General features: G+C 39.1%; 2 protein-coding genes and 1 long non-coding RNA gene across 6 annotated transcripts in view; 2 read left to right on the top strand and 1 right to left on the bottom strand.

Annotated features, from left to right (window-relative positions):
* The window catches only part of LOC137977635 (GFP-like fluorescent chromoprotein FP506), a 15,606-nt gene extending 7,120 nt beyond the window's left edge, over window positions 1–8,486 (bottom strand). The window contains exons 1-4 of one of the 3 annotated variants that reach the window (XM_068824924.1): window positions 8,100–8,486; window positions 4,965–5,284; window positions 2,802–2,933; window positions 2,152–2,249 (exon numbers count right to left, since the gene is read on the bottom strand). In XM_068824924.1, coding sequence (XP_068681025.1) covers window positions 2,152–2,249; window positions 2,802–2,819 — 116 coding nt within the window. In that variant the 5' untranslated portion in view covers window positions 2,820–2,933; window positions 4,965–5,284; window positions 8,100–8,486. Of the gene's footprint in view, window positions 1–2,151; window positions 2,250–2,801; window positions 2,934–4,964; window positions 5,285–7,389 lie in introns of all 3 variants that reach the window. The other 2 variants (XM_068824925.1, XM_068824923.1) reach the window with 2 other exon arrangements.
* LOC137977644 (uncharacterized) lies at window positions 4,144–10,093 on the top strand. The gene is made up of 3 exons (XR_011117855.1): window positions 4,144–4,331; window positions 6,351–6,453; window positions 9,741–10,093. It is a non-coding gene; the product is annotated as an uncharacterized lncRNA (long non-coding RNA).
* A 1,693-nt stretch (window positions 10,094–11,786) lies between these two features.
* Window positions 11,787–17,500, top strand: part of LOC137977637 (GFP-like fluorescent chromoprotein FP506) — a 6,808-nt gene continuing 1,094 nt past the window's right edge. Inside the window, exons 1-4 of one of the 2 annotated variants that reach the window (XM_068824927.1) lie at window positions 11,787–11,930; window positions 15,866–15,963; window positions 16,514–16,738; window positions 17,356–17,500. The exon at window positions 17,356–17,500 is cut by the window's right edge and continues 68 nt beyond it. In XM_068824927.1, the coding sequence (XP_068681028.1) occupies window positions 11,859–11,930; window positions 15,866–15,963; window positions 16,514–16,738; window positions 17,356–17,500 (540 nt within the window). In that variant the 5' untranslated portion in view covers window positions 11,787–11,858. Of the gene's footprint in view, window positions 11,931–13,518; window positions 13,711–15,865; window positions 15,964–16,513; window positions 16,739–17,355 lie in introns of those variants that run through there. The other variant, XM_068824928.1, reaches the window with a different exon arrangement.

Raw genomic sequence — 17,500 nt, 5'->3', positions numbered from 1 at the left:
GAGCTTTTAAAGATATGCCAAAAATTGCAATACAGAGAAAAAAGCAGCTCTAAGCAAACTAAAAATAAACACTCAGCTTTAAGTTTATATCCGTCCGATGCTTGACTTGTAGCCACCAGTGTGGACCACAGCTATCATGCTATGTCAAACTGGATTGAAACCAGCGAAAAATGCAGAAAGAAAACATTTTCCAAACCGTTTTCCACCTGAACACGAAAAGCGTTGACTGTGTAAGAACTATAGTTAACGTAGTATCGTCGTGTAACCGCGTCAAGCCACAGAAAGTGCGCAAAAAATGAAGCTTCATTTCTGTTTTGGTGAGTTAAATTAATTAAAATACGTATGGGTTATTGACCAAGTGTGAGGTCAAGATGACTGGATATTGGCCAAGTTCTTTTTTTGCGTGTTTATGGACCGAGACGAAGTGGAGGTCCATAAACACGCAAAAAAAGAACGAGGCCAATATCCAGTCATCTTGACCGAACAATCTTGGTCAATAAAGGATTTATTATATGACTTAAAACACCAAAAAATGATCTTTGATCTTGCGGGACCAAGCGAGAAATCCCGAGCGGGCAGTATCGCTCCATCTTGCCCGCTCGGGTAGCCAATCAGAGCGCGCGATTTGGTTCATCTTGCCCGCTCACGGAGCTAGTCATATAATAAGAAGTATTATTGCATCAAGCTGGTTATCGTCTATGGAAGTAAAGATGGCTTGTCTGGATAGACCCAACTCTCTCAATCTGCAATACACAGGTTTCGGACTTACACTAATCAATTCTCCCATTTTCCAGTAAATCCATAGCCTAGCAACGATCCCGGGGTAACGATTCCAGTTGTTCAGAAGGAATGGCGTACTTGGGATGACCTTTGCAGCCAGTAAAAACACTTAATGGTTCATAGGCATAGGCTGGTTACTGACTTTGTAGCTCGGCTAACAAAGATTGAGTTGTTTGAAGTAATTCAAAGAGGGAATCTTAAAAACCATACAGCGATGAAGCTCTTAACTATTGAGCACACTGATCTGATAGCCCACTCAACATGAAAAAAAATTGAATCCACCTCGATTTACTCTCGTAGACGCTATATGCATCATAATGCCTTTTTTTTAATCGGAATAGTCATTTAACGGAATCCTGACAATTCATCACCTCAGGAGACATAAATCTTTTATACTGCTTTTATAGGAAATCGTATGAACGTGAGCCACCCGAAGGCAATCCAGCTATATCTAGTAAATTGAATGTTTACGGTGTATTTTGATTCGTGTGTTTCGCAAGAAACTCGTATTTAGAAATCCATAGCTGAGCAATTTGAAATGGTTGGCATTTCATCTTATCGACTGTGATGACTGAAGGGAATATAAAAGCAACTAAGTCAACTCATCGCATGCGAATTACGGCGTCTTTTTCCTAGAAAACACACCAGTACACAACTTCCTGATGTTCTGCGGCGTAGTATTAATCTTAATAGCTTGAGATACTTTAAACAAATCGACACAAACTCAATTCACCTTGGCGAAATTAAAGAATTTAAAACAGCATTGGAAGAAAATAATATCCAAAGAGCCGAAAATAAAGAACCGAGCGCTTTTCACATGACGTGATGCCTGCGATCACTATGGCTACCCATTTACCGCAAGAAGTCGAGGCGAAATGCCAGCCAGCCAGCCAGTCCGTAGCCTGCGTCACAGACCGACAAAACCGCCGGTAATAAACCGGGATTTCGTGACGCATCCGGCTGCAACGCAGGCTAGCCAGTCCGCTCAAAACCTCAAAATCAACTGGCATCGAAAGCAATGTCATCAAAAAACAATGCGAGAGATCTGAAAAAACGACCAAAATAGTATGAGTTCTATCTAACGCAAAAAAGAATGGATTAGTGAGAAATGTGCGTAGCGGCCAAAGTAGCTAAAGCTTTCGTGTAGGCTACTACCACAGAAAAATAAATAGTCTTTCTTAAAGGCTGAAATAGTTTTCCTCATCGGTAGCATTGAGAATTATTCAATTACTGTTTTAAGAATTATCATTAACTAGCAAATATCTTTCGATTCCCTAGTTCTTTAATTAGCTCCTTTACGATAGCATAGACATACTGCTAAAATAAAGAGACGGAAGTTTGGTATTTGTCACGAAATGCTGACCGACTTACTCGTAAGGTTGCCCAGTGCCTTCGCCTTTGATTGTAAATTCATGCCCGTTGACACTCCCCTCCATATGGAATTTCAGGTCCATTTTGCCTTCGACACCCTGTATTCACAAAATGCAGAAAAATGTTACCACATGAGAAAAAGGATTGCTAACAAATTTAAATTGATACGAGAAGTTCACTGTTTTGAGCTTAGATTTTTCTCTACGAGAAGTAGCTTGCACGAGCCGTTGACTTCAATAAGCAAGTGAGAGCTTCAAAAATCGACACAAATTTTCTCAGCATTTGAAGACTCGCATTTGGTAAAGACCTATGCTATTAAATACCATCTCGCTAGTTCGAATCATAATTAATAGAGGGGAATGGTTATGAAACCCGAAAAATTTCTTTTTTGTAAGTTTTTGCTCTCTTTTTTGACCTTGACCGTGCACAAAACACAATAGTTGTACGTTTACTCCGTACTGAGGAACTAACCAATGGAAACGTGTTGGTTACGTAATTCATGTATAGGGTATGAGCGCAAAACAAAACATTGTGTACGGTCGTGGACTTTCCAACCTAAATCGTGGCATCTTTGTTTGCTCCTTTGATGCTTGCCGAGCTTCCAAACCAGTCCCCTCTGTTAACTATGTTCGAATCGAGAATTCACTCACCTGCTTTGAAAGAGCCATGTTGAGAACAGATCGCTTGATGCCTCAGAAGTGATACAAAAGTCGAGTAACTCCCTTGCAGTTCACACTGACGCTGCCCAAACTCAACTGAATTTATTGGTAGGGTGGAGCAATCTTAAAGCCAAAGCGAACAAAGAATATGAATGTTGATTGGCTCAACTAAACAGGTTAATCTGGATCTTGACGGGTTCGCCTGGTTGGAAATATGGTTCAACTGACAAATCCACGTGATTTACAGCAATTTAGTTTTTCAAAGACATTATTAGATCTGTTACGTAATTCTGAGCTCTGACGTTATGCAATAAATCATCCCCGAAAAATCCATAGGAAAGTCAAAAGGAGATAAAGGAGGTTACCCCTATGTAGTTTATCTACTGATAATAAAATAAAATAAAATAAAAACATTAATAATTATTTACAACTGTTTAAAGTACTAACTATGAAAATATATAATTCATTACACAATTAAAGAACTTAGTGTTCACTAGAAAAATTTGCTAGAAAAATTTGCAAGATGACATCTCAGTCTGTTGTTAATAGCATTTTAATGTCGCAGTTCCCGCGGGTATTTATAGTTAAGACATACTACAATAACAAAACGCAAGAGACAATATTGGCGTAAAGGGGGGACACCGCTCCACGATCGGCGTGACAGACGACTTCCGTAGCGTGACTAAGAGCCTGAACTTAGCTCCCCGACGCACGAGGCGAACCGCGCTGGATCGGACAAGTTGTAGGCCGGTAAAAGCCAAATAACGATATACAAGCCTAACTTTCCACGGCACTACGAGCTAAACCTCCGGCCAGCATCGTGCTATAATGGAAAGAGTGTAGGCGGTAAAAATAGCTCAAGCCTCCTTATCTCTCCAGCACTACGAGCCGACTTCGCCGGCACGTGGGATCGGACAAGAACAAAGGCAGATAGAGAGCGTAAAATGGCGTAGCATGAAAAACACCGAAGCTTGGGGACGTCGCTGCGAGACTTAACCGAAGCGTGTACCGAGAGGTGAACCCGAATTTATTAAACTTGACCTTAACAAAACCTTCGAAGGGAGGGAGGGTGAGAATAAAATTCGTATACGGTAAAGGTACTCCTTACAGTTAACTATAGAGCTCACAGAGTGATACTTTGGACTTTGGACCTTTTAACTGAGACTAATGTCTAAGACTAAACCAACGGTGACTAATGTACCAGCTAATACAAACAACTTCTGTAGCGCTTAACGCGACATGAATGGGGATAGTTTTTGCTTTTGTTGTTGATATACAAGCCTTACTTTCCACGGCACTACGAGCTAAACCTCCAGCCAGCATCGTGCTATAATGGAAAGAGTGTAGGCGTTAAAAATAGCTCAAGCCTCCTTATCTCTCCAGCACTACGAGCCGACTCCGCCGGCACGTGCTGGATCGGTCAAGAACAAAGGCAGATAGAGAGCGTAAAATGGCGTAGCATGAAAAACACCGAAGCTTGGGGAAGTCGCTGCGAGACTTAACCGAAGCGTGTACCGAGAGGTGAACCCGAATTTATTAAACTTGACCTTAACAAAACCTCCGAAGGGAGGGAGGGTGGGAATAAAATTCGTAAACGGTAAAGGTACTCCTTACAGTTACCTATAGAGCTCACAGAGTGATACTTTGGACTTTGGACCTTTTATACTGAGAGTAATGTCTAGGACTAAACCAATGGTGACTAATGTACCATCTAATACAAACAACTTCTGTAGCGCTTAACGCGACATGAATGGGGATAGTTGTTGCTTTTCGCCAATTCAGATAAAGGATATAACTGTAGGCAGAAGTATTAAAGACAAGGATAAAGGAACACGGTTCGAATTGTTAGAATATAGGAATCGATTCATGTCTCGTTTGCGTTGCGTAATGTTTACGAAATAACGTGACATGTGGAGGATAGCTCTACGAGTCACGCTCCATTAACTACGTTTTACAACGCTGTTGTAAAGCTTTAGAGATTTTCCGTCTCAGCAATGTCCTTGAGCAAAATATTCCACTTATCGATTATGCATATGAAAAAAGAATGTTAAAAACTATTTAAAGTTGCGGATACAAACTTAAGTTTAAAACGGTGATTAGCTCCTAAGGACCGAAAATCATGTGCAAACATAAAAAATGATTTTTAGGACCCACCGTTCGTCTTATGAATCCAAGCACACGGTTTGCCTTATTTGCGCATTTGTTGGCTTGCATACTCCATGACAAGTTTGAAGTAATAGAGATTCCGAGATCCTTAACTTCAGATACAGCTTTCAACTGGTTACCACATAGATGATATTGAGGACTTGAGTAATCATTCTTTTTAGAAATGCGCATTGCTTCACATTTATCAGTGTTAAATTTCAGTTGCCAGTCATTGCTCCAAGATTCCAGGCGAGTAAGATATTTCTGTAGCTCTTCTCCATCTTCCTTAGTATCCCTGAGTCTCCTATTCACCTTTATATCATCTGCAACTGAAAGAGTTTTGTATTTGACATAATATTTCTTGACATATTAATATAAATGTGAAATAAAATAGGTCCCAACACGTTTCCTTGTCAAGCTTGTGTTTCTCTCGCGGATCAAATCGTGAAACGAAGATAAGGATTGAGAAAAACAAGATTTTCCTTTCAAGAAGCCAAATTGCTCCGGAATAGAGGCCTAGTGTGTAATCCAAAACTAAACAAGCTGCTTTCTTACTGTCACTCCATACACTTTACACACCACCGACGTTAGTGAGACAGGGCGATAGTTTATTCGATCGTTTTTAGCACCTTTCTTGTACAAAGGAGTAATGTCAGCCAATTTTCAGTTGTGTAATAACATGCCTGATGTAAGAGACGCATTAAAAACACCAATGAGTGATGGGGCCAAGGTTCCAGCGCATTTCTTTCAGATTCTGCCGGGATAGATACTGTCCGGGGCAGGAGACTTACGAGGTTTCACCTCGCTTAGAATCTTGCTAACATCTTTAGGTAAACAATGTAGAAGACTAAGGGCCGATTTACACGGTGCGACTTAGTCGCATGCGACAACGGCTTACGACAGGCCCACGACATGATTTACGATTGTTGTGTACGTCAGAAAAAATGTCGTAGCATTTTAAAACATGTTTTAAAACGCTGCGACAATCGTAAGTCCTTTCGTAGGCCTGTCGTGAGCTTGTCGCATGCGACAAAATCGTATCGTGTAAATCGGCCCTAAGGATTCTTCTCTATGATAACTTGACCAAATGATGGAAAATTACCAAAGTTTTCGGCTATAAAACGGAAGCAAAATATTAATTCCGAAGTGCGATCCTGCCTAAGAATACAATTGAGCAAAATGCTGAGGCGTTCTTAATCAGTTGTCACCTTCGTTTGCTAGCACGTTCCCATTGTCCAGCTTTATGACAATTAGATCATTAGATCCTTTACCCAAGAGGCCCGGCGATTTTTCTTCTTTCTCTTTTTCGAAAGAGATCGGTTTTATGCTTTTAACAAAGACATAACTTTAATGCTTTTATAATTGTTTCTCGCTTGATTCCCATAAATGTTCCAGGGCTAATTTCAACTGCAGACAAGATAGAGAATAACAAGAGGTTTCCAACAAACAATATTGGCATTAGCAATGATAAAGCGCATCTAGGTGCCCAATTTATAAGGTTTGTTGAACATGTGCAGTTTTCAAACACCGAAAACTCATATTTTTACTTGATCTTTTGAACTCTGTTCATATACATGAACGTCTCTTGCATAAAATCAAATATTCTCTTCATATTTATCATGCTTAAAGATTCAATTTTCACAAGGCGTTGTGCTCACACCACGTAAGCGAATCCCAGGTTGAGTCTCGGAGTGAAAAAACACATTTCTGGCATCCTGAAATATTTATCCAACGCAATGATAGAAATACAGCAGCTTTTTAAAAAATATCTAATTGTAATTAACATGTTTTCTTTAATGCAATTCCCAGCCATATGAGAAATGGATTGCTCACTCCAAGACAGTTTCAGTGTGAATAGTAATCTCAATAGCTCTCGATTGGTGGCGTCCTTGACTTGGTCTATTCATTGAAAATAAAGTCTTTTAGGGTGTGCGATGTTACATTAAAAAGCACAGCTTCTTCACAGTTGTTTTCGTTGTTTTTCAAGGCTGACTTGTGACTTCATTTAAAATCTATTTGAAGATACCACATTCTTGACCTTTGTCAGTGCTTTCCTTGTTCTTGAATGATCAGTATGACATTTCAAAATTAATAGCTGCACCTCACATTTTCGCCCTGGCTCCAGCGCTTAATTTATGCAAGACACGTTAGTCATTGCAAGTTCAAAAGACCAAGCAAACTATGATTTTTCGGTATTCAATAATATCTATGTACTTCTATCAGTGTTAACCATAGCGCTCTTTGGAAAATAGACAAAATAGAGCCCATTCTACTTTTGTCTGCCTAACCAAGGATTGATTTTTTAATCCCTAGGGGCTCAGACAGCTACAGTATGTTGCCCAGTTTCCGGCCACTTTAGTTTGTAACGCCCTAACTTCTTGTTTATGCACGGACACTTTCTCATTTTTCTACAAGAGACAGTTCATTTACTTACCTTTAAAATACACGGAGATCGGCTGCCCACCTCAAGTACTAAAGAAATTATGCCATCTTTTTCAAAACTAGTAAGTTGCCCAGTTTCCGGCCAGCGAGTCCAGTTTCCGGCCATCAATAGAAAGCAGATATTTCATTCAATCCGCTCGACTAAACGGACTTCCAAGGCTATCTCGGTGTGGCTTAGCGACTGTACTTTATGGGATTAGAGCAAAATGGTTACTTAGGGGTGTATGGTAGGGCATAGATAGCTGCTAACTATGGGAAGGGTATAACCTTGACGAAGCCCGCGCGATATTCTCTGGGAAGAGGCACGGGCAATTAACACAGCACATCTGAGTTAATATGTACCTCATTACGCGATGCTTGCTTAAGCTATGTACATTTCATTAATTTCTCGAGTAGTAAGTTATAAAATTTCATTAATTCAAATAAGTTTTAAACAATCTATCTGTGAGTGCAGATCAGTGGCCGGAAACTGGCGTAGTATGCGAAAATCTTAGCTAGGATTTAGACTTCTGACGTTCGCAAACAGCTAAGTTCTAGCTTATGATGACAGGTCCCTTAATTGCTTCCATCTTCAATGTAAATTCTTTCAAAAAATTATCAAAGTCCGTGAACTATTTCCTATTAAACGAGTTATTTATTTACGTACGGTAGCTTCGCTGTGCAGTGAAAAGGCCAAAAATTAGCCGGTAAGATTTCACTCACCTGAACAAAATCCCTTCTTGTTCGCTCGTTTCTCAACCAAAAAGCCCGCCTAAACCATCAGTTGATAGCGGAGATGTTCGTTTTTTCCAACGGATCGCTTCGGTGGACGACTGAGAGTTAAAATCCCATCGAAAATAAGCGAGTTTACCTTCTTTTGGACGGAAACTGTTACCGGCCGGTAACTGGGCAACACACTGTAATGATTGGCATGCTGATTGTTTGGGCGAAAATGAATTTTTCCGCGTTTTGAATAATTAGCGGAAAAATATGCTCTGGTCGTTATGTTGTTATTTCAAAGTTCTATGATATCTCTCAGTGTGTACGTTCTTGTGTCGTAAAATCAGTAAACGTCCATGCGAAGGGCTTTGGCGAAATGCGACTCTCGTGATTGTCACCCTATATTGCTTTTTCTTGGATTTTACGATAGTTTCGCGTTACGTCATCGTGATCGTCGCTATGTTGGTGGAGGAAAACAAAATATCTCTCCGACATTTAGCTCATTTTGTCCTTCCACCACATAACGTCATTGTTATTTGTGTTTCTAAGATCAGGGGACTTCTCTTGCTGTAAATAAAGTCCACTGACAAAATAAAAAAATACATAAAACGAAATCAATAAAACGAAACACAAGAGACCATGGATCGGTTTGAGCTAGTTTAAGGGTTGACCAGCAAGTCACCTCACTTGATGGATCTAAAGAAACGCTTTGCCATAAAGTTAGCCTTGCTAAAGAGGTGCAAATTCTTACCTAAGAATGTTTTAGAAGCATTTTATCTTACTGTAATTCTACCGACTGTCACCTATGGGTTACCTTTGTGGGGATGCTGTAGTAAGGAACTGTTTAATTCAGTAGAAAAGCTACACAGTACAGCCGCGAAGATAATTTTTAATTTAGGATCAGACACCCCGCATACAGAGGCCTTAAAGATAGCGAATTGGCATCCACTCTGCTACAAATATAAGATTGCATTAGTAAAACTGATACACAAGGCTCACTGGGAAAATCTGCCTTCGCCATTATGTCACAATATAATCTGTAGACGAACATCGAAATATCCGTCTAGGACACCTGACTCTGTCTGTGTACCTCGCTTCAACTCACGCTAGATTTGTCCATTTTTCGATTAGATATAGAGGTGCGGCTCTATGGAATAACACCTTGGCCAACGATCATTCAATTGTAAACGCGAGTTGCAAAACTTTGTCAACCAAGTTGAAAGATAATGCAAGTTTCTTAAATTTTAATTTTTATGCTACGTCAATTTCTACTACAGATTTTAGTGACCATGATTATGTATACTTTTAATTGACATGTATCTTACATATACAATCGCAATTGCCATTTAGTTTTAGCTCTCTTACACCATAGGGATTTTTAGTTTAGGCGTATAATAGTATGTAATTTAAGGGAATCTTATCTTATTTGTAAACACACGACCCATAAGCTTACAGCTTTAAACATTATCGTGTTTAAATAAAGGTATATCTATCTATCTAAGTTTAAGCTTTAGAGTTTCCCATGACCCCATGAAGTCATATTGTCCTCTCACTAGTTCCACCTAGCGCCAAATACCAGCTTATCTTATTACGTCTTCCTTTCTTCTTAAATTCCACGATGTGATTTTTCTTTGTTCTTCACAGAGCAAATTGTGAGCCGAAAGAGATGCCAGGCTTCCACTTCGTGCAACATAAGCTCACAAGGACCGACTGCAGCGATGCTAAGAAGCAGAAATGGCAACTGATAGAACATGCTGCCGCATGTGGAAGCTCTTTGTGAGCGAGAAAATCCTTCGAAAGTTCGTATCAATACCCTGATAACAATGTAGTTCGAACCAGGCCTTTAGAAATAAAGCACATTTGAAATAATCTGCTTTGAACTGTTGTCCTTTTAGGGAACTTAATTAATTCGTCAGATCTTATGAAAATTTCTGATCCGCATGACATCAATGTTTTTCAACCGAGATTTCCTTTAAAGCTTGTAGTATGCTATTAAAGTTCGCCCGAATACAAAATGAGTTGCTTTTGAATATATCATGCAATAAGAAAACCACATCGGTCATTAGTTAAAAAGTTCCCTAAGCTCTTAAGTTAATTGTCCTGTCAAGACTATTGAGGAAAAATGCTGAGGCGTTCTTAATTGTCACCTTCGTTTGTTAGCACGTTGCCAATGTCAATCTTTATGACAATTAGATCATTAGATCCTTTACCCCTGGACTGCTCGTAATTCCAAAAAAAATTTAATGTGTTCGTCGCTATTATCGTGCATATGGTCAGCCAATTCTTGGGTTTCATGTGACGTCCCAAAAAAATAAAATACAAACCTAAAGAGCCTTTTGAGTTTTTATCTCAGCGGTACCGTGCTTCGTTTCGAAAATAGAGCAGTTTGAATTTCAGAGTTTTTCACAGTGCGTGACATGTTGGCGGCTTTCGAAAAACATGCCAGTTGCATAAAACATATCAAGGCGTTGAGTCTCGGAGTGAAAAAAAATACATTTCTGGAATCCTGAAACATTTATCCAACGCAATGATAGAAATACAGCAGCTTTTTAAAAAATATATCTAATTGTAATTGACGTGTTTTCTTTAATGCAATTCCCAGCCATAATATATGAGAAATGGATTGCTCACTCCAAGACAGTTTCAGTGTGAATAGTAATCTCAATAGGTCTCGATTGGTGGCATCCTTGACTTGGTCTATTCATTGAAAATTTAGTCTTTTAAGGGTGTGCGATGTTACATTTAAACGCACAGCCTCTTCACAGTTGTTTTCGTTGTTTTTCAAGGCTGACTTGTGACTTCATTTTAAATCTATTTGGAGATACCACATTCTTGACCTTGTCAGTGCTTTCCTTGTTCTTGAATGATCTGTAATCTGCATGACATTTCAAATTTGATAGCTGCACCTCACATTTTCGCCCAGGCTCCAGCGCTTAGTTTATGCAAGACACGTTAGTCATTGCAAGTTTAAAAGACCAAGCAAACTATGATTTTTCGGTATTCAATAATATCTATGTACTTCTATCAGTGTTAACATAGCGCTCTTTGGAAAATAGACAAAATAGAGCCCATTCTACTTTTGTCTGCCTAACCAAGGTTTGCTTTTTTAATCCCTAGGGGCTCAGAGGCTTTTTATAGAACCTAACACTGCTGAAACAATGATTGGTATGCTGATTGTCTGGGCGAAAACTCTTTTCTATGAAATAGACCTTTTCACGGTTTCTGACCTCATGCATATTGGTTGGAGGGCAAACACGGCTTAGAGTACAGTGAATGTGTGGGATTATGTAACTCCGCTACAAAGCAGCAGATTTAAAGAAAAAATCAACTAATATTAGTCATTTTACTACTATCATTCACTCAAAGGAAACCTAGATCACTGCACTAGACGCAACGTCAAAACTATTTTGCATAATTTTGATTGCAAGAGTTTATAATGAAATTTACAAATTTCATTAACAGTCCGTGTTATAGCTTGATTCTGATCGCCATAGTTCCAGAAAATAATCTCAATAGAAGTGCTTTTTGAGACGTATTCTCGCTATCCACAACCGTCAGACCTTATAAAGGATAATGGTTCAAAGGGGGTGAAACTTCTAGATGCATTCACTGTAATTTAAGACGTACCGGGGGGTATTTGGTCCAGAGCAGTATCACGTGAGAAACCGCGAAAAGGCCTATTAGTCTCGGAACACTCGTTCGAGTCATCATTCAATTGGGTCTTCAAAATTAGCCAAACCAGATTTGCGTCCGCAAACTATCATGTCTGATTGTCAACCTGGTTGCAGAGTGAACCTTAAATCACGTTATCACCAAATATTCGTAATTCAACTGGTACGTATTCGAATTTCATGCATATATCGTCTCATATGATATCGAACACTAGAGCTGTATTGGAATGTGCAACCCTTTCCCTTATGGCCAGTGATTTCATTTTAAAAACCATGGTAATTACAATTAGATATTTTTACAAAGATGCTGTATCCTATAATTGTCTTCTATAAAATTAAGCTATTCAATTCAACCTTGGACATCAATTAGAGGCTACTTAGTTTTTGATCATGAAGATAATTCAAGGACAGGAACAGCACTGACAAAGGTCAAGAGTGTGGTATCTACAAACGGATTTAAAATGAAGTCACAAGTCATCCATGAAGAACAGCAAAAACACCTGTGAAGAAGCTGTGCTTTTTAATGTAACATCGCACACCCTAAAAGACTAAATTTTCTATGCATAGGGCAAGTCAGGACCTCCACCAATCGAGACCTACTTAGATTACTATTCACACTGAACCTGTATTGGAGTGCGCAATTATTTTCCCATATGGCCGGGAATTGCATTAAGTAAATTCAATTAATTCAATTAGATATTTTTTAAAAGCTGCTGCATTTCTATCATAGTATTAGTGTTTCAGGATGCCAGAAAGGTGTTTTTTTACTCCGTGACTCAACCTGGGATTCGCTCACGGTGTGAGCACAACGCCTTGTGAAAAGTGAATCTGTCAGCAAGACATAGATATGAAGAGAGTATTTGATTTTATGCAAGAGACGGCCGTGTATGTGAATAGATTTCAAAACATCAAGTAAAAATGTGATTTTTCGGTGTTTGAAAAATGCACATGTTTTTAAAAAAAACCTTAAATTGGACACCTAGATGCGCTTTATCATTGCTAATGCGGCTTCAACACAATACCAACGACTATCGATATTCCAAATGTTTGTTGGAAACTTCTTTTTACTCTCTATCTCGATCAGTATCTGCAATTGAAATTAGCCCTGGAACATTTATGGGAATCAAGCGAGAATTAACAAATGGCAAACGGCTCAGCGTGCAGTATTGAGTTTTGGAAATCAAAGCAGTACAAACACGAAACGCTCTTTCGTCGCTTTAAGACCTTCAATCCTTTTTCACTGCTGATTTATCTTTAGGGCCATATCTTTCTATTTTGAGCTCTGTAGAGGTTCAACCCTATTCTATGATGAGGAAAATATGTCTTAGGACTGATGCGCTAGTGACGGCATTTTCTTCTTTCCACAATCTCGGAAAGTTAGATCGCACGTCAGCTGTCGTCAGCTAGCGTGCACCCGTGGGCAAATGGTAAATGACCAATTGGCCAATCAGAACCCGCGTTTTATTCAAGTTATGTTATAAACAAAGATAGAATCCAAAACTTATAATCGTGGTCGAGATTTCATCAAACGACACAGTATAAGCAAAGTTACTTTTAAAAAATGAAGAAAAAACTGTTACACTGATTAGTAGATTAAATTTGCCTGTAGCTGGGGATGATTTATTGCATAACGTCAGAGCTCAGAATTACGTAACAGATCTAATAATGTCTTTGAAAAACTACATTGCTGTAAATCACGTGGATTTGTCAGTTGAACCATATTTCCAACCAGGCGAACCCGTCAAGATCCAGATTAACCTGTTTAGTTGAGCCAATCAACATTCATATTCTTTGTTCGCTTTGGCTTTAAAATTGCTCCACCCTACCAATACATTCAGTTGAGTTTGGGCAGCGTCAGTGTGAACTGCAAGAGAGTTACTCGACTTTTGTATTACTTCTGAGGCATCAAGCGATCTGTTCTCAACATGGCTCTTTCAAAGCAGGTAAGTGAACATAGTTAATAGAGGGGACTGGTTTGGAAGCTCGGCAAGCATCAAAGGAGCAAACAAAGATGCCACGATTTAGGTTGGAAAGTCCACGACCGTATACAATGTTTTGTTTTGCGCTCATACACTATACATGAATTACGTAACCAACACGTTTTCGTTGGTTAGTTCCTCAGTACGGAGTAAACGTACAACTAGTGTGTTTTGTGCACGGTCAAGGCCAAAAACGAGAGAAAAAACCTACAAAAAAAAAATTGTCGGGTTTCATAACCATTCCCCTCTATTAATTATGATTCGAACTTAATTAAAAAACTCTTTTCCCTACCTTCCCAACCGGGAGAAAACCGCGGTAAATCATCCATCGCCAAAAAATGTTATTTTTCTCAAAAAATATTTGAAGTTAGGGGGAAAAAAAATATATCATTTTAAAGCTAAGAAAATAAGCTTTCCAACAGCATATAACTTACTTACAGACAACTGAAACCTTTTATAAAAGCCAAAGTTGAAGGAAAAAATTTAAGAAAAATATCACAAAAAAAATTTGTTTCCAGGCAAAATTTGGTCATTTTAGCGTTGATTACAAATTTTTGGCCGGAAAATAAAATTTTCTTCAATTTATCTACTTTCTTGGACATAAATTTGACCGAAAACGGATGAGGCACGAATATTTTTGGATTTTTTGAAATAATCAGATTAGCGATCAATGCGTAATGTGATAAGGTGATGACAGTGTCAAATTCGCGACCCGTTGCTAACGGCAACGGAAGCGCTCGCATTACGAATAATTAACATCTGTTTGCCAAAAACCACCCAAATAACCGATTTTTCTACGGAAAATTCATCCCAGAGGATAAAACTATTCACTGGACATGTAACAAAGGTAAATATGTGCGAGCGAAAGCGAAAACAAGCGAATATTTTGAGGGAAAACACAATTCTGTGAGATCAAAGGACCATGTGCTCCAGACACGCAATTGTATCGCTAAATAATTAATCTTACCTTTTCGGCGATTTTAACGCTTGAAATCCCATCCAACGAACCACAAATCCTTTTCTTTATCTATTCCGAAGCATGTAGTGTAATTTTTTTGCTGAAAAACTTTAGAAAACCGCTTCGCGAGAGCTCCGCGATGGATTGAAAATTTGGTCATCGCATCGGCTCAAATTGCATGAATTAAAATCCGTCATGTAGGCGTAATGAAAGCTAGAAAGCCGAGATTTTCAGGGAAACTGGGGATATATCTCCCCAGTAAACACGCCAAATTTCAGCCTGATCGATGAAAAGGACGCTGCGCTACGAATCTTACAAGAATGAATCCCGACGGAGTCATTTTTGGTGAGGGCTAGGGAAAAGATTAATAGCATAGGTCTTTACCAAATGCGAGTCTTCAAATGCTGAGAAAATTTGTGTCGATTTTTGAAGCCCTCACTTGCTTATTGAAATCAACGGCTCGTGCAAGCTACTTCACGTAGAGAAACGTTTAAGCTGAGAACAGTGAACTTTTTTATTCCTGAATTAAACATGTCAAAGAAGAGTGTACCAACCAAAGACCTGGAAAGCCAAGGTTCCGTTCCTGTTTTTCAAAGTGATCCGTACTACCCATGGTGAAAGTAGGTTGGCTCTTCTCAGGTTTTTCCAGGCCAAAGAACCTTCAATAACTTACCCGCAGAAATTAATGGTCTTCGATCTTCGTTTTCCTCACCAGTCGGTATTAATTGTATACGGATTTCGTCCAGTCACAGTGTTACGATTGTTTCCATTAAACATCAACCACCCACTGCATCGGTCAATGATGCAGGAGGGCGTTGGTTCGAAGCCCGGCCAGACCAACGTTTACGGTGTTAACATTACTAAGGAAAAATTGCTGCCTTTACATCTGCAAATCTTTAGGCTTTCAAGTTTTCTCGAATAAGTACAAGAAGCCTCAGGCGCCGTCTCATTGCCCTTTCTTGTTTATAGACATCTTGGGGCGTTAGATAAAACTCACACTCTATATATTTGCAAGGAGTAGGGCATAGAATACCTGGTGTTGTGGTTTGTTCTTATCAACTGCAGACTATTAATTGAAGCCTCGCTCTGTTGTATGATGCTGATCACCCATGCGGCAATAATGATCACCTGATGACAATTTTCTGCATTATGTGCATACAGGGTATAAAACCTCAAATGGAGATGAAATACCGCATGGAGGGGAATGTTGCCGGGCATCCCTTTGTGATCACGGGCCACGGCATTGGAAAGCCTTACGAGTAAGTCCATCAACATTTTTGTAAATCATGCCAACCTTCTATGTGTTAAATTTCGCAATTTGCCTACGCGATAGTGATAAAGGCTAAAGGATGAAGGCATGAAGTAAGATTTATTTTTCGATGCTGACTCGGAGATACTCGGCAAATATCCGAGTGCTCATCGGCAGGAGTCGAACGTACGACCTTCCAATGACTAGTTCTGATGCTGTACTGCAGAGAAAAAGCAGATTCGTAGGATGTGATTAGATTTCAAAAGATCAAGTAAAAATGTGATTTTTCGGTGTTTGAAAAATGCACATGTTTTAAAAAGACCTTAAATTGGGCACCTAGATGCGCTTTATCATTGCTAATGCGGCTCCAACACAATACCAACGATTATCGAAATTCCAAATGTTTGCATGTTGGAAACCTATTACATAATACAATTACTGAATTTGATTGTTACGAACTTCTTCAGTTTAGTTCTCAACAGCTTCCCTTTTTCAATTGTGTTGGGTTTCTAATTTGGTTACTTTCATTTGTTAACAAGATTTTGTTCGTTTTTTTTTAGAGGGGAACAAGTTATTACTCTGCAAGTGGATGAAGGGGGTCCACTGCCATTCTCTGTAGACGTATTGTCGGCTGTGTTTTTGTACGGAAACAGGTGCTTCACTAAATACCCCTCCAACATAGTTGACTATTTCAAGAACTCATGTCCTGCTGGATATAAATGGGAAAGGTCTCTTCTTTTTGAAGATGGCGCAGTTTGCACAGCCAGTGCAGATATAAAGTTGAGGTAAATAAATTCAGTCATGCATTTATTCTCAAATTTTAACAGGAGATGGAAATCTTTTGGTTTACTTCATTTGAGACTTGAGCTATTGGGTTTTGGTGGTTAATTAGCCACAAAGTCAAATACTACCTCGATCCTGACAAGTTGTTAGTCCGTAGTGCTCCAATCACAACTGTTGACGACTTTCAATTTTCCATCGACATAATCTCTATTGCTAAGCCAAAGTATTCCGCCCTACAACCAACTATGGATAGGTTTTTCTCCGCAAGTGTTTGAGACCTTCCCTCTCTCTCTCAACCACCATTTTAGCACACTTTTTTCCAGTGAGTACTAAGTTCATTTCAATGTGGAAACTGAATACTTTGGTCTTTTTTCACGAGGGATTGTATGCATATAAGCATACTCTCGCATGAAGGAATTATTTTATGGTGGAGAATATATATGATATATCATACATTTGGACTGCAAAGTAAAAATAATCGATGATAGCGAGAGATTATCACACTGAAAAAGGTAATTTATGAACTTGCTGCCGAGGAAGCCTGAAGAAAAAATGTAAACAAATTGCTAATTTACCGTCGATAATTAGTAATATCGATCAATTATTTTTTGTTTGACAGTGTTGAGGAGAACTGCTTTTATCACGAATCCAAGTTTTTTGGAGTCAATTTCCCTGCTGTTGGACCTGTGATGACAAAGGCGACAACTAATTGGGAGCCATCCTGCGAGAAAATGACACCTACTAAGAAGGGGATACTGAATGGG

This window comes from Montipora foliosa, chromosome 11 (assembly GCF_036669935.1).
Source record: "Montipora foliosa isolate CH-2021 chromosome 11, ASM3666993v2, whole genome shotgun sequence".
NCBI lineage: Eukaryota > Metazoa > Cnidaria > Anthozoa > Scleractinia > Acroporidae > Montipora > Montipora foliosa.
The sequence above is the reverse complement of the archived record's forward strand: the minus strand, read 5'-3'. Positions and strand labels throughout refer to the sequence as shown.